The sequence below is a fragment of the Ylistrum balloti genome, unplaced genomic scaffold (assembly GCF_031769215.1).
Source record: "Ylistrum balloti isolate Yb309-2 unplaced genomic scaffold, AGI_CSIRO_Ybal_v1 Utg370324, whole genome shotgun sequence".
NCBI lineage: Eukaryota > Metazoa > Mollusca > Bivalvia > Pectinida > Pectinidae > Ylistrum > Ylistrum balloti.
Genome location: NW_026782237.1, coordinates 508,652 through 523,965, shown reverse-complemented (window position 1 = coordinate 523,965; position 15,314 = coordinate 508,652). Strand labels below are relative to the sequence as shown.

The following is a 15,314-nucleotide window of genomic DNA, read 5'->3' as shown; positions in this document are numbered from 1 at the left end:
GCATAGAAGTAGGAATCAGAGTCAGGTCAACGCCTCTAATCGTTCAACGTGTGATTGTTGATTGTAATGTGGAGTGAAATCATTAACATAAGTGATATATTGTTCAAGGAATATGTGCACGCCTTAAACGATAGTCAATTATATCCTGTTCTGATTGGAGGAAACTTTCGTGATTTATGTAACTCCGATCTTGAAGAGTTCCATGTGAAGTAAAATCAATTTTCAGAATGATGACGTCATATTGAAATTGACACTTACCGCAATGTTAGCTATACCGTATATTGTCAAATAATCAAAATGGCTTGATGTTACTGCAACTTGAATCATATGTTCCGACATGTAAATAACTTAGTCTCATAGTGATTGACAAGCAAATCATTGATGTTTATTTCGATGAATGTATTGTCATTCTCTGTTATTAGAATATTAATTCTGGAGGAAATAATGAGTATTTACTAGTTCGCTGATCTTTGAAAAAATACAACTGCAGCTCTTCACGACAACAAAATGGGATAATACTATGTGTCATGAAATCAGAACAGATGATACTTTTCATACCTTATCACAAAACCTGAAAATATGTACATCAACAACGTCATTCTTGCTAAAGGGGAATTATCAAGGCTAGGAAAATGCCTTAAGTGTAGGAACAAAATTTGTGAGTACAGTACTATTTGTGCTGTTATATGGAACGTAGCCATTTTAACTTGCAACAAATAGAATTGATCTATTTTTTGAAGTATTTATCCATCTGTCTACCCATGCAAAATGCAGATTTTAACTTTTGAACATGTCACATAATAGTTTCTCCATCGGCGTGTTTCCTATTGTTCGTCCGAAAAATATTTTCTCCACTTTATCAGGCAAGACGAACTTCAGGGCTGGCAGCATCAGGAGTAAACGACCAAATCTGAAGTCCAAGCAAGAAAACACACATGATTAGTATCCCTTATCTCAATTATTGATATTTAAATGACTTGATATCTCTCTGGAGCCTATCTCTAAGACTACAAATTGTAAGAGATTGTGTATTTATAGTCCTTCATTGTAACCAATACCACTGTACATCAGACTGGCATGTATCTCGTCCAAGGATTTCATGATTGGTTGTAGTGGGTAATTGAACCTTACCTGATTGGTTGTGTCGGATGATGAGCCCGGATGTGCTGCCCGAGCATGATCTGTGCCTGATCCTGTAAATTTTCCACCTGTATCGGATCTTTCAGTCCTCGGGTCTCTGTAACCAATATGGCAGTATGTGTAAGCATAGAAAACTGGATGTCATCGGGCGTTTACAAACGGAGTACAAGGACAAGAACATTCTCAAATGCTTGTGCGACATATAGTTCTTAAGTCTGTTAAAGGCAGAGGACTTACAAAAAATATCATTTCACCAAATGTCTTATAAATTCGTAAACCAAAATAGTAGCAACATACCAGGTTTAAACAATGCTATTGCCTTTAGACAAGCAAATTCTGCTGGATCCACCTGGACTGATTTGAATCGTGCAAAGACTTCCCGAAGAATCCGAATATCAGAAAAACCTGATTTTCCATTGGTTGGTGCGCTGTGCATGTGATCCTGGGTAGTCAATAATGGTGACGCTTCCATGGGCATCGACCACTGAATAGCACACAGGAGAAATAACTCGCTCCATGCCTCCTCAAGAAGGATAACCTATATTAAATTGAAATTGAATTAAAATATCGTTAAAAGATATATGGAATGTCATTTATGTCCACTATTAACACCACAGCAATGCATGTACTAATTTTGCATTCGTACACACTTATTGCTTCAACAGTACTGATGGCAAAATGCATCATCACACTGCTGACAACAATGACAACGAAATGGAAACCCAAGGTATGTCATTACAGCCTTCTGGTTTAACTGCCTTCTAGTTAGTTTGTATAACATTACAGTTTAAAGATGATAATGCTTGCAGTGTGTGATTTTCATTATTCGTTTTTGACGTTTTCCATGCTAAGGAATGAAATAAGATAAAATAATGAGGTTACAATATTTAAAAAGCAAGTTTATATCTGGTGTGAACTATTTTGTGCCGGTATGAATTATAATGTGTATAAATCAGCTTAAGGTTAGAACTCGTTTTCCCTATGATAAGTTTACCATCAGTAAAAACTGACCTGATCTCGGAAAGGGAGGTTCGCGAAAGAGGGCAGATTCCGTGCCCAACGAACTGCCATAAAAAGAAGTCTGGCCGAACACTCATACATTGTCTCCTGTCCAGGGTTAAAGATGGCCGCTTCATGGTAGGGTGTGGTCTGCTGACAAGTGGCTGTTGCCTCGTGATCGACACTCGTGACGTCAATGGTCTCTTCGTGTCCTAAAAACACAAGGTTTACAATATGCTGCCTTCAAAATAATAAAAAATGATATACTCAAAGTGTTAAAATTTATGTTAAGCACAGTGAACATTGATTAAAGGGAGGGAACACGCTTTTTGTGACCATGTTCACTTCAAAAGATGAAAATATCAGAAACACAAACGAGACCTTTTTTCTTTGAATCTGAAGGGTATTATGTTAGAGGGTCCGCTCACTCCATATAATGTTCTCTTTTCTTAAATTGAAGATTGCTTAAGAGAATGATATGTTGTGTGTGTGTTAGTTATCATTCAGTATCGCTATGGGCTAACTGTTCGTTACGCTTCATGCCAAAATTTACTTGTTTATGAATATAGCAGTAAGGTTCAGAAGGTACCCCAATGATATTTTTTATAAAAATATCACACCTTGAAACACAGAATCGAAATTTATTAAATCATGGTGCTCGTTGCCTTCATTTCTAAACAGGACAGCTAAGTATCCAATCACGCCGCTTGTTAACCCCTCTCCCTCTCTATACATGATAACTGTTTATCAAATTACTGTGTCCGTCTCTATGCTATCTACATGTGACAAGTGTTTAAACTGATTCTGAGTTTCCTATTTCATCACAGTTACATGGCATTATTGACGGGTCAAGAAAGGACGGAACAGATGCATGATACCTGAGTATGATTCCAATAGATTTTTACTAATCATTCAATTTCTTGTCCATAGTGACTTAATCACAGGAAAAACTAACTAATGTTAAATGTAAGTCGAAATATTTTTTTAAAAGATTAAAATTTACCTCCATCTTCTTGTTCCATTTTAGCATTGTTTTCAGCCGTCATCAGACCAGAAGCGAATCTGTGATTTGCTGCGGGACTGAATGCGGGGTGTGTGGCTGAGACCGTTGCCGTGTTGTGACACAGGGGATGGTCAGTGTCCCCTATCAGTTGGTCGTGGCGAATCTGGGCTGTGTTGCGGGGTTGACGTTCATTCTGTACAGCTTCACGTAAAAAAAAAAGAACAGCGATGTTTAAATATATTCCCGTGATATATAACATATAAATATATTACATGCATTGAATTTTAGATTCATTACAGGTTCCACTCTGATTTTGGATATTACTTTCGACCAATTCTGATTTTCCCTCAACATCACTGGCAATATCTAAAAGGACGAAACGGCTGTATGTTGTAGTTTATCTCATTATTTAGCTTCGCTGGATCACATGATCTACATTCAGTGTATGAATCAGTTGTGAGTCTTTTGTACAATCTTATTGGACAGTGAGCTCAACAGTATGATAAAACATTTAATCGAGTACAAGATTTAAGTATTTTGGTCAACACAATATGATATAATGGTATTTAATCTGATTCGATGTTTCAAATCATTTCTATGTATTATGTAAAAACCGGTTCCGTGAATAGATAAACTATGTTTTAAATTATGTAATGTGTGGTTTGAATGATAAAAAATTGATATGTTGGTATTAAAAGATCACACTTATCGTTTCAATGTTGCAAAATTGAGAAAACAAAACACATACGAACAAACTTTTTTTTCTATCATCTTGGTTGTTTTTCTTTTTAATATGAAAGTTCACTATATGTATTATTATACCTACCATCTTTGTTCATGCCCATGTTCATGCATTTCTTAAGACGACATGCCTGGCACTGATTCCTATGGGCCTTGTCCACCACACACATTCCTGTCCCCGCTTGACACCTGTTAAAAGTAATAGGTGAAGTCAATTGCTGATAACACGGGGTTTCTCATAGTCTTTGACATGGGGGTTTTACATTCGATAACAAGGGGTTTCTCATAGTCTTTGACATGGGGGTTTTACATTGGGGGTTTTACGATAACACGGGGTTTCTCATAGTCTTTGACATGGGGGTTTTACATTCGATAACACGGGGTTTCTCATAGTCTTTGACATGGGGGTTTTACATTCGATAACACGGGGTTTCTCATAGTCTTTGACATGGGGGTTTTACATTCGATAACACGGGGTTTCTCATAGTCTTTGACATGGGGGTTTTACATTCGATAACACGGGGTTTCTCATAGTCTTTGACATGGGGGTTTTACATTCGATAACACGGGGTTTCTCATAGTCTTTGACATGGGGGTTTTACATTCGATAACACGGGGTTTCTCATAGTCTTTGACATGGGGGTTTTACATTCGATAACACGGGGTTTCTCATAGTCTTTGACATGGGGGTTTTACATTCGATAACACGGGGTTTCTCAGTCTTTGACATGGGGGTTTTACATTCGATAACAAGGAGTTTTTATTGGCTTATTGAGACTGCTGGTGACAAGATTGACAGTGGATAAAACTTCATTGTTGAATGACGATATTACATCAAATCAATATGATATAAATTGTCAATTATCTACGTCATGTGATCGTGAATAGTTAACGATGGATATAATACAGATTTGTTAATGGTCTTATGTCACGTGATCGTGAATAATTAATGATCGATGTAATACAGATTTGTTAATGGTCTATGTCACGTGATCGTGAATAATTAATGATCGATGTAATACAGATTTGTTTATGGTCTATGTCACGTGATCGTGAATGATTAATTATTGATACAATACAGATTTGTCCTTGGTCTATGTCACGTGATCGTGAATAATTAATTATTGATATGATACAGATTTGTTCATGGTCTATGTCACGTGATTGTTGATGGTTAATGATCGTTATAATATTCCCCAAACTGATTTTAGGGAAGTATATGTCAATAGACGAAGCATATTGAGTTAAACACATGGAGAGTGGTTCAGCAAATACAATGTAATCATTTGATTTTCATTCAGGTAGAGAAAGGGTTTGTCCAAATAGTATTATATGGAAGCACCGCCTTGCTGATGTATATTAATAGCGAAAAGATAAGACAACAGACAAAGTGATATAGTCAATTGACTTAAACTGTACATGTCGTGCAAGGGAGACCAACATAAAACATGCACAATGAACGTGTATGTACTGGATTTAATATCTCACACATTTTTGGTATCCCTTAATGTTAAATTTGTACATCTGGGAAAATATTTGAAAATGTTCAGACCTGGAATGGCCGGCGTTCGGTAGGGACTGGCCCAATCGCATTTGCTCATATCACATTCTAGAACCAAGTCTTATACGTTTTTGCCACTATTGTAATTTAGTAATGTCTGTGTTTTGCGCTACAGGTAACTTTTAATGTATGTATAAGATTTACTGTGTGACAGGAGAAGAGAGTGTCTCGTTAATGTTTTGGTAGACTGGATCTCAGGAAGGATAAACTGACCTGTTTTAAAGTTGATAATACTTTTAACTTTTGCATGTGCCATTATTATAAACTAGTTTGTTATTGAATTTGAATGTAATGTATGAACTTCCGGGCATAGAACGAAATAACTAGAACTGAAATAAGGAAATACAAACGTTGCTCTGTATATATACCTGTATATCAGTTTGCGCCTGACGCTCCTCTTGAAGAACCCACTGCAGCCATTGCATGCTAGAATTCCGTAGTGTTTACCGCTTGACGTATCTCCGCATACAACGCAGACCAGCCCGGGAGAGCTCCTCTTGATAGGCCCAATTCCTGGGCTCAAAGGGCAGCTTCTGTTCATTGTTGGCGTGTTTGTTGACACCGAGAGAGTTGGGGATGGAGAATGGGATACTAGTATGGTAGGCGAAGAACGTGATGGAGACATGGACCTCATGCCTGGCAAACAAAAAACAAAAAACTCATCAATATTAACTACATCGATCTGTTTCTGATCTTAAAAACCACAACAGCTTCGATCATGTTATTATAGTGTCTACATGTGATGTAGGCACACTGTGACGCATCTGATGTTACATACAGGCCAATGGTCAACCTACTTAGGATAACAGCAAACCTCACCAACTTAGTACATGTAAATTAAGTCAAATGCAACAGCTATATCATAACATAAAACCATTCAATACTGCCTTCATTGTTATCGGATCAGTTCTGGACAGACTAATATTGAATGCAGGACGGGGAAATGTTATCTGTAATTTGTAATCTGTAATTGTAACCTTATTTTACCTTGTTATAAGGATATCGTTTAAAGAATGTTCAACACTGTAAATCCTCAATCATCTTTATTTCGCATTTTTATTGACTGGAGCCATCATTCGTTTATATTTTGTTCTTTTATATACATTATTGTCTTTTCTTGTGAGAGCATGAGGATTTTCTATTAATTAATAAGTTTACGCAAGACTGAGGAAAATGTTTTTTTGTATCATCCACTCTTAATGCTTGAAATATAGACCAAAAAGACTGCTTTGTTCTAATTTCAAGTGGAGTGCTCAGTGTGTTTGAGAAGATCCTAGTACGAACACGAGTGACTGGTATATATTGACTAGGGGTGCGTCGTTACGACGAACAGAGATGCACTAACCCCTGCAGTGTCAGGACAAGTGCTTTGTGTTTAAATATTGTACCAGTATATTCCCGGTATATTTCCTACATACTTAACGTGAACTGATAAACTGATATCTCTTTTTCTCCATGTGTTAATGGCTGAATAATTACACTAGTAATACTATTAGTACTTCCCGTACACGAAAACAAAGAAATCAAGCAGCTTGATGTTTTAAACAAGACAAATTACCTGCATGTTTTAATTCTAACCAGATAAACAGAATGCTGAAGAGTGGGTCGTGAAATGACAAAATGCACCAGTATCCTGCTCCCAGTTTCTGGCCGTACACAGCTCTTAGTTATATGCCGTGATTTCATTATTTGTGTGGTAATTAGCCCATGTACATATACCACATCTTAATCAAAGTCAATTCTCTGACACTTATTTTAAAAACATTAACATTAAAAGCTAGGCAAGCAAGCAGAATTCCCATTCATTTTGATACTAATTTAGATCAGTGAATGTACATAACGGGTACTCTCATACAACACACACATATATATATACGTATTAAAGTGAAGAAATTTAGTTGGAAAGCTGTAGAAAATCCACGATTACGTTCAATAATTTTACATAGAATAAAGAATACTTGCGCAGAATATCAAAGTAATCCAATGAACCAAAATCATTATTTTATTTCGAACTTGAAAATAACGTTACATAGAAGTTTTATCTCACTAGCATGTACCACTGCTTCAAATCACTTCAAGTTTTTAATTCTCAATGACATTGTTAAATAAAATAACAATAACCGTAGGTCCTATCGAATGCGTTTGTGTGAGCCAGTGGGTATACATCTGTTTACCTGTGAATAAGTAGGTATTATAAAGTCATCTGTTTACCTGTGAATAAGTATGTATTATAAAGTCATCTGTTTACCTGTGAATAAGTATGTAGTATAAAGTCATCTGTTTACCTGTGAATAAGTAGGCATTATAAAGTCATCTGTTTACCTGTGAATAAGTAGGCATTATAAAGTCATCTGTTTACCTGTGAATAAGTAGGCATTATAAAGTCATCTGTTTACCTGTGAATAAGTAGGCATTATAAAGTCATCTGTTTACCTGTGAATAAGTAGGCATTATAAAGTCATCTGTTTACCTGTGAATAAGTAGGCATTATAAAGTCATCTGTTTACCTGTGAATAAGTAGGCATTATAAAGTCATCTGTTTACCTGTGAATAAGTAGGCATTATAAAGTTATCTGTTTACCTGTGAATAAGAAGGCATTATAAAGTCATCTGTTTACCTGTGAATAACGAGATGTTATTAGGTCATTAGTTCACCGTTGAATTCGAAGGCAGCTTATGTTCATACCTTATTGCCCTTTTGTAATGTGGAGTTTGCAGAGTACGTTGGTTTCATTTTTAACAACATACATCAGAATAAGCGTTTCTTGTATCTTAGAATAGCAAGTTCTCATAATAAGACGACAAAAACCAAGGACCTGGTATCAAAGAACCTGATTTCAAGATATGATCCAGTCATGATAATAAGAATCTCCAATTTACTTTACTGGAATTGGAAAATACACTATATGTTTAATAACAAAACTGGAACGAACGGATAAATGAGAATATGCAATTTCATTTTGTTTTCGTGAATCGGACACATATGGACGGCATATCTTAATAGTTAAACAATTAATCTGAATTTTCTTGGTTTATGATGAAGCAAAGGAGTGTTTTCAAAGACCGTGCTTCATTACCATAATTAGGCTATAAATAATTAATTTTTCTGATTTGTGCGGTTGAATCTGGAAGCGCGTGATCGCATAACGTTTGATCAGGAGACATACATTAGCAAACCAAAGTCACAATTGCTGGGTTCAACGGGTATGTGAGGATGTAGATCCAATCCGAATAAGGTACGGATGTCGAAAGCTTTGGAAGTCAGCCTGACTTGCTATTCGGATGGCGTGACAGCAGACTAGGTCTGAATTTGTGTTGCCAAAGTGAAAAACTCCATCAGCTGAAACGGCGTTTTAGGTTCCCGTAACCAAAAGGTTAAAAAATAAACATGAATATTGCTATATTTTTTCACCACATCACTTCCCAGCTTGATTCTCCCTGTAATTCATGGGGTCCATTTTTGTTTTCAATATTAATGGATGTTTTATTGTTTGTTTTCATTTTACAATTTAACACCTTTATCCATATAGGACTTAGACATTTATGAGTACTCGTCAGGGTTTTAAATAACTTTTGTCTGTTGTTTTGAAACTCAGCTGATAACAAGGATAATATAAGCTTATGACTTGATCGATCTAAATACCGTTTTATTTTTATGCAGTGAACGATTTCTTTGCTACATTATGTGGATATCTGTACTTTGTTGCCTATTTTGTCAGTATGTTTTTTTTTAAATATTTTGCTACCTTTCGTTGACATGATGTTTTGCCTTTTTTACACGTATCTTTTGCACTATGATATATGTTTTACTTTCTTACCTCTAGTCAGTGATATTTATTTTTTTGTTACCTGATGTCAGTACTAATTATATTTTGCTACATTTTGTAAGTATGATATTTAATTTGTTTCCTTTTCTGAGATGATATTGTCATTTTGTTGTCTTTTTGGCCGTAATTTTTTAAACTTTGCAACCTTTTTGTCGGTGTATGTTTAACTTTGCTACCTTTTCGTCAGAATGATAATTTTGTTTTTGTGTTACCTTTTGCCAGTGTTATATTTTGTGTTTTGTTACCTTTTGTCGGTGTTATATTTTGTGTTTTGTTACCTTTTGTCGGTGTTATATTTTGTGTTTTGTTACCTTTTGTCGGTGTTATATTTTGTGTTTTGTTACCTTTTGCCAGTGTTATATTTTGTGTTTTGTTACCTTTTGTCGGTGTTATATTTTGTGTTTTGTTACCTTTTGTCGGTGTTATATTTTGTGTTTTGTTACCTTTTGTCGGTGTTATATTTTGTGTTGTGTTACCTTTTGTCGGTGTTATATTTTGTGTTTTGTTACCTTTTGTCGGTGTTATATTTTGTGTTGTGTTACCTTTTGCCAGTGTTATATTTTGTGTTTTGTTACCTTTTGTCGGTGTTATATTTTGTGTTTTGTCACCTTTTGTCAGTGTTATATTTTGTGTTTTGTTACCTTTTGTCGGTGTTATATTTTGTGTTTTGTTACCTTTTGCCAGTGTTATATTTTGTGTTTTGTTACCTTTTGTCGGTGTTATATTTTGTGTTTTGTTACCTTTTGTCGGTGTTATATTTTGTGTTTTGTTACCTTTTGCCAGTGTTATATTTTGTGTTTTGTCACCTTTTGTCGGTATAATATTTCTTTATTTTTGCTCTCTCTTGTTGATGTGATATTTGTTTCCTTTGCTTCCCTTTTGTCGGTACGATATACAATATTTTTGTTTCCTTTTGTCGGTGTCTTTTTTACTTTGTTACTGAATTATTTTAGGCTCCATTATTTCCGTGACCTTGTTACATTAATTTCTATTGAAATTTGTTAATACCTTCTTTGTCTTTTGTATAATCTCTCTAATAACAAAACGGAATATAAAAATGTTATTACAATTATTCGCTATTTATTTATTTTTATTTTTTTACTATTAATATGAAATGGACGAACAATATCGGTATGAGAGCGATGTTAACTGACACCAAATTTTATTTTAAATTCTAACGTTATGACGGGTATAATTATATATATATTACGGAAATATATAATTACATCAAAGTACAATACGTTTAGTTTGCTAATGAGTTTTACAATTTGATATCAGATTTGACCAGCAGATCATACCACCCAGCAATACATACGTCAATAGTAGTACTGATGTTATGAAGTCGAGATCGAATGTTTAATGCAGATAAAATCGGCATTATACAGACTTAGAAAGCGTTGATTATGAAAATTAAAACAATTACAATGGATATCTATCTGTAATATTGGACATTTTTTAACAGATCAAATTTCGATAGGCATTTTGTCTCCCTGTTAATAAGATTTATGAATGACATTAACAAGTAACGCATGGAATTGATCACGGAGAACGTGATCAACTGAACAGCATCGTATCAGTTTTGTATCCGACATCTCATTTGAGTTGATTCACTTTTCCGCATGAACAGATAATTAATGTTTGTATCTTTCTCTTTAGCCGCTGGCCTCTCTGCTTCGCCAATGAAGCGTGACTCGATACCACCTGCATCACGTTTGTGGCTCACCTCCAGCCCGGGATCAACCCCTCTGGGCTGATCACACCACGCCTGTATAGAAGATATCCTGCAAGACAGGGGAATGTCACACACTAAAACTTCGACATCAGTGTCCGTTTAATGGCTTCACTTACCTTTATATTTTCTAATATCAAATGATACCGATGGTATTCTACATCATCGTCTTTTTTTTTTGTTAATGTTTTTTAAAAACGCCATTAAAAGTCAGTTTTCATATCCTTCGCTATGAAGCTGACTGTAGCTATCACCGCTATATTACAGGGCTACAGGCAGTTTATTTGGCGATTAAATTCTCTGATTGAAATCTATTCATCTGTAACCGGTGAAATTTGAGTGTTAATTTGTAGTTGATGACGCTAGTGGTGACGATTTCGCTACCATGTCACTGCTAATCACGATGTCCTAGTGCGTGGCGATTAATCATTGTGGAAATAGACACGGCTAATCATTGTGGAATTAAGAGTGTTATAACTGAGTGAACAATGAACTTATGGTATTATCAATGTTCATGAATATTTCATTCACCACACAAAATACACGTAAAAGTACAAAACGGAGCATGTTATGATATCCTTTTCATTTATGTCACGGAAAGTACAGGTACAATATCTATGCCTATGCTGTTCAATCGGATGAGGCGTTACAGTATTTCACAATAAGCCGGAAATAAAACAAAATATTTTAACATAAAGAGAAAATGGTTGAAACATTCGGGATATCTTCCAAACTGCAACCTTATACAAAACTTCCATGTGCAATATTTGGAAGGATCCATACATGGCGGTATTGCTACTGTGGTCCCCTTTAGTCTATCACATATGTATTTATATTACAATATACCGGAGGAACTTTCTCATGCTTTATTAGCTTCGCTCTACAATAAAAGAAAAAAGAAAAAAAAATCTTATCTTAAAACAGACCATTCGATCAGACATTCATTAATATTTACGACAATCAAAGTGGATGTTGTGTCGTGTCGTGATTCCGTTCTGAATCTATCGTCTGTCATTTACTGCCACGAATTCCGGTATCGGATGGGATCGTTTGATTCAAAGATTGAAGACAAAGATCGGAGTGAAATGGTTGCCAAAGTTTGGAGATCAGTTTAACGATGCCATGAAACATCCTGTGCGTGCCTGAAAACATCACGGCGACATTTATATCCGGTGTAGGTCTGAAATAAATGATTTCTTATCCATTCATTGGTTGATCGTTTTGTTTTCTAAACAAATCTTTTGAATATTTGATGTTGATTTCTAAATTTAAACTCTGTGTTCTGAATTTACAGTCCGAGGCAGCTGTCTGGAGTTAATAGGTGTTTGACATGTATACATTAATTAAACTAGGAACCGTGATAAAAATTCTGGTGAGATAGCTAAAAGTTACCGATTGCGTCATATGATCATGCAAATTAACTACTGCTTTAGTTTATCGAGACAAACGTTTTCTGACTTGTGTGCGCAGTCTTTATATGAAAAATACCAAGATGAAGGATACAAAATACATGTTATGATCCTCTAATATCATTTTCAATGCTTGTTTGGGACATGTTATGTTCATACAATTTTCACCGCTAATTAACACCAGAGGAACATAGCGGACGACTAACGTTGACAGCAAGGAAACAAACCAGTGCGCCTGGGAATAAATAGATTATTAAAGATTGTAGAACGACACACCAGTGAATATCACATTTTCATACTAATAAGAGATAGATACAGTAGAACCAAGTCATAAATTAAACTGCGTCATACAACTGTTTCATCCTTCTAGGACTCGTCAGTGATGCTACATCATACAACTGTTTCATCCTTCTAGAACTTGTCAGTGATGCTATATCATACAACTTTTTCATCATTCTAGGACTCGTCAGTGATCTCAATTTTGAAGCCTAAGAGGTGACTGAGAAAAATCTAAAAACAGAGGTGAAAAAATGTACTGGTGGGAATATGAAGATAAAGAAGAATCAGTGTGAAATAGCCAGCGCAGGCGTGTCATATATTACACAGGCCGAGGTCGTCAGATATTGTAACGATTGTCGACATATTTCTTTAATGCGATATAAATTTGCAATAACTTTGGAGTTTATTAAGACCATTTTCAATTTGGTTTATAGATGGTGAGTGGATTACAGTTGTGTTTTCCACTTACTATTGAAATAGTTGCATATCTTTCGTTGCAATTAATAAATAGGAAATATTTGGATTTACGGGAGATGTAACACAATTTGTGTAGCAATATCACAATTTCTCTATTGTTCTATCCATACTGATACCTATCTTTTTGCTAATTAATTGTTGTCTATGGTTCTTACTCTATATAATTTGTCTCGTTGAGGAACCACTTTCTCGAAAATGTACAACAAGAAACAAGGAATAGAAATCATAGATATTAAAGTCCTCTCTACGCCTGCTGAGAGTCATGCTCGGTCTTTTTAAATGATTTCTATCAGGTATCTCACCTGAAGCAGAAAAGTCCCGTTTTATACGACTGTGACGTTACGTGTTAAGGCCGTGATTGTCTCGTTTTGTCTCGGATTAGGGTGAACCTTCTCTTGTTGTCTAGATATGGTCGTTAACCATGGCTCCCTCGGGTTCCATGGCAAGCAGATCCTTTTTTACGGTAACACGTGCACCAATTAAGGTGTTTTTGTTGGATTGATAATGATAATTAAATTGCCTTGGTCAGTAACCATGGTATTGTAAACCTTTTTATTTCTCTTTTGAAGTGGTCACCCGCAGATGTCCACTTTTACTGTTTGTCGATGATGGAGCGATTTTCCTATTGTTGCACTTTTAACAAGTAGAACAAATACAACCATGAAAAAGAGTCTATCAAACGAAATAGCTTTAATTTACAGTGTAACTTAATAAATTACAATCAGGTATCCTCGACTGATTGGATACAGCAGAATCTCTACATAAGCAGTTTATTTAAAGACGTTTGGTGTGATCTTCATCGCGCTGATATCTGAGTGAGGATATGTACGATGTTTTTTGTATGATTTAATGATCCAGTATTAACATTTATCTGGACAAAAAGATTAAGTAAAATAATGGGAGTTGAAATTGCACAGAATTATCGTGTCCCTGTACTATAGTAATCGTCATTTTGATTATCGCGTTGTAACCAATTTAACTAATACTGTATAACCATTTTAACCAATACTTTGTAAACATTTTAACTAATACTGTATAACCATTTTAACCAATACTTTGTAAACATTTTAACTAATACTGTATAACCATTTTAACTAATACTTTGTAAACATTTTAACTAATACTATATAACCATTTTAACCAATACTTTGTAAACATTTTAGCTAACACGTCGTAACTGTTTTAGCTACTACGTTTTAAACTTTAAACTAGAACGTTATGAACATTATAACTAACACTTTATAACTATTTTAACTAATACGCTATAACCATTTCAATAACTACATTTTAACTATTTAACTAATACGTTGATTCATTACCAAGCTTACCAACTTTACCAACGTTTATCATTGTTTGCAATAGATAGAGTTAACTGTGATCTCCATACTTACTACGTTAGATTTACTTTGGTAAAAGACACTAGTATGCCCTTGTGTAGAATAAATGTTAAAAGACACTCTAAATCCCTTGTGTAAAATAAATGTTAAAAGACACTATAATTCCCTTGTGTAGAATAAATGTTAAAAGACACTATAATTCCCTTGTGTAAAATAAATGTTAAAAGACACTATAATTCCCTTGTGTAAAATAAATGTTAAAAGACACTATAATTCCCTTGTGTAAAATAAATGTTAAAAGACACTATAATTCCCTTGTGTAAAATAAATGTTAAAAGACACTCTAAATCCCTTGTGTAAAATAAATGTTAAAAGACACTCTAAATCCCTTGTGTAAAATAAATGTTAAAAGACACTCTAAATCCCTTGTGTAAAATAAATGTTAAAAGACACTCTAAATCCCTTGTGTAAAATAAATGTTAAAAGACACTATAATTCCCTTGTGTAAAATAAATGTTAAAAGACACTATAATTCCCTTGTGTAAAATAAATGTTAAAAGACACTATAATTCCCTTGTGTAAAATAAATGTTAAAAGACACTCTAAATCCCTTGTGTAAAATAAATGTTAAAAGACACTCTAAATCCCTTGTGTAAAATAAATGTTAAAAGACACTCTAAATCCCTTGTGTAAAATAAATGTTAAAAGACACTCTAAATCCCTTGTGTAAAATAAATGTTAAAAGACACTCTAAATCCCTTGTGTAAAATAAATGTTAAAAGACACTATAATTCCCTTGTGTAAAATAAATG

General features: G+C 34.6%; 1 protein-coding gene across 1 annotated transcript in view; it reads right to left on the bottom strand.

Annotated features, from left to right (window-relative positions):
* Positions 1-777: 777 nt before the first annotated feature.
* LOC132553396 (photoreceptor-specific nuclear receptor-like) overlaps positions 778-15,314 on the bottom strand; it is a 31,038-nt gene continuing 16,501 nt past the window's right edge. Inside the window, exons 2-8 of the mRNA XM_060217642.1 lie at positions 5,813-6,080; positions 3,969-4,072; positions 3,143-3,343; positions 2,152-2,351; positions 1,438-1,678; positions 1,132-1,237; positions 778-910 (exon numbers count right to left, since the gene is read on the bottom strand). Coding sequence (XP_060073625.1) covers positions 778-910; positions 1,132-1,237; positions 1,438-1,678; positions 2,152-2,351; positions 3,143-3,343; positions 3,969-4,072; positions 5,813-6,080 — 1,253 coding nt within the window. The remainder of the gene's footprint in view (positions 911-1,131; positions 1,238-1,437; positions 1,679-2,151; positions 2,352-3,142; positions 3,344-3,968; positions 4,073-5,812; positions 6,081-15,314) is intronic.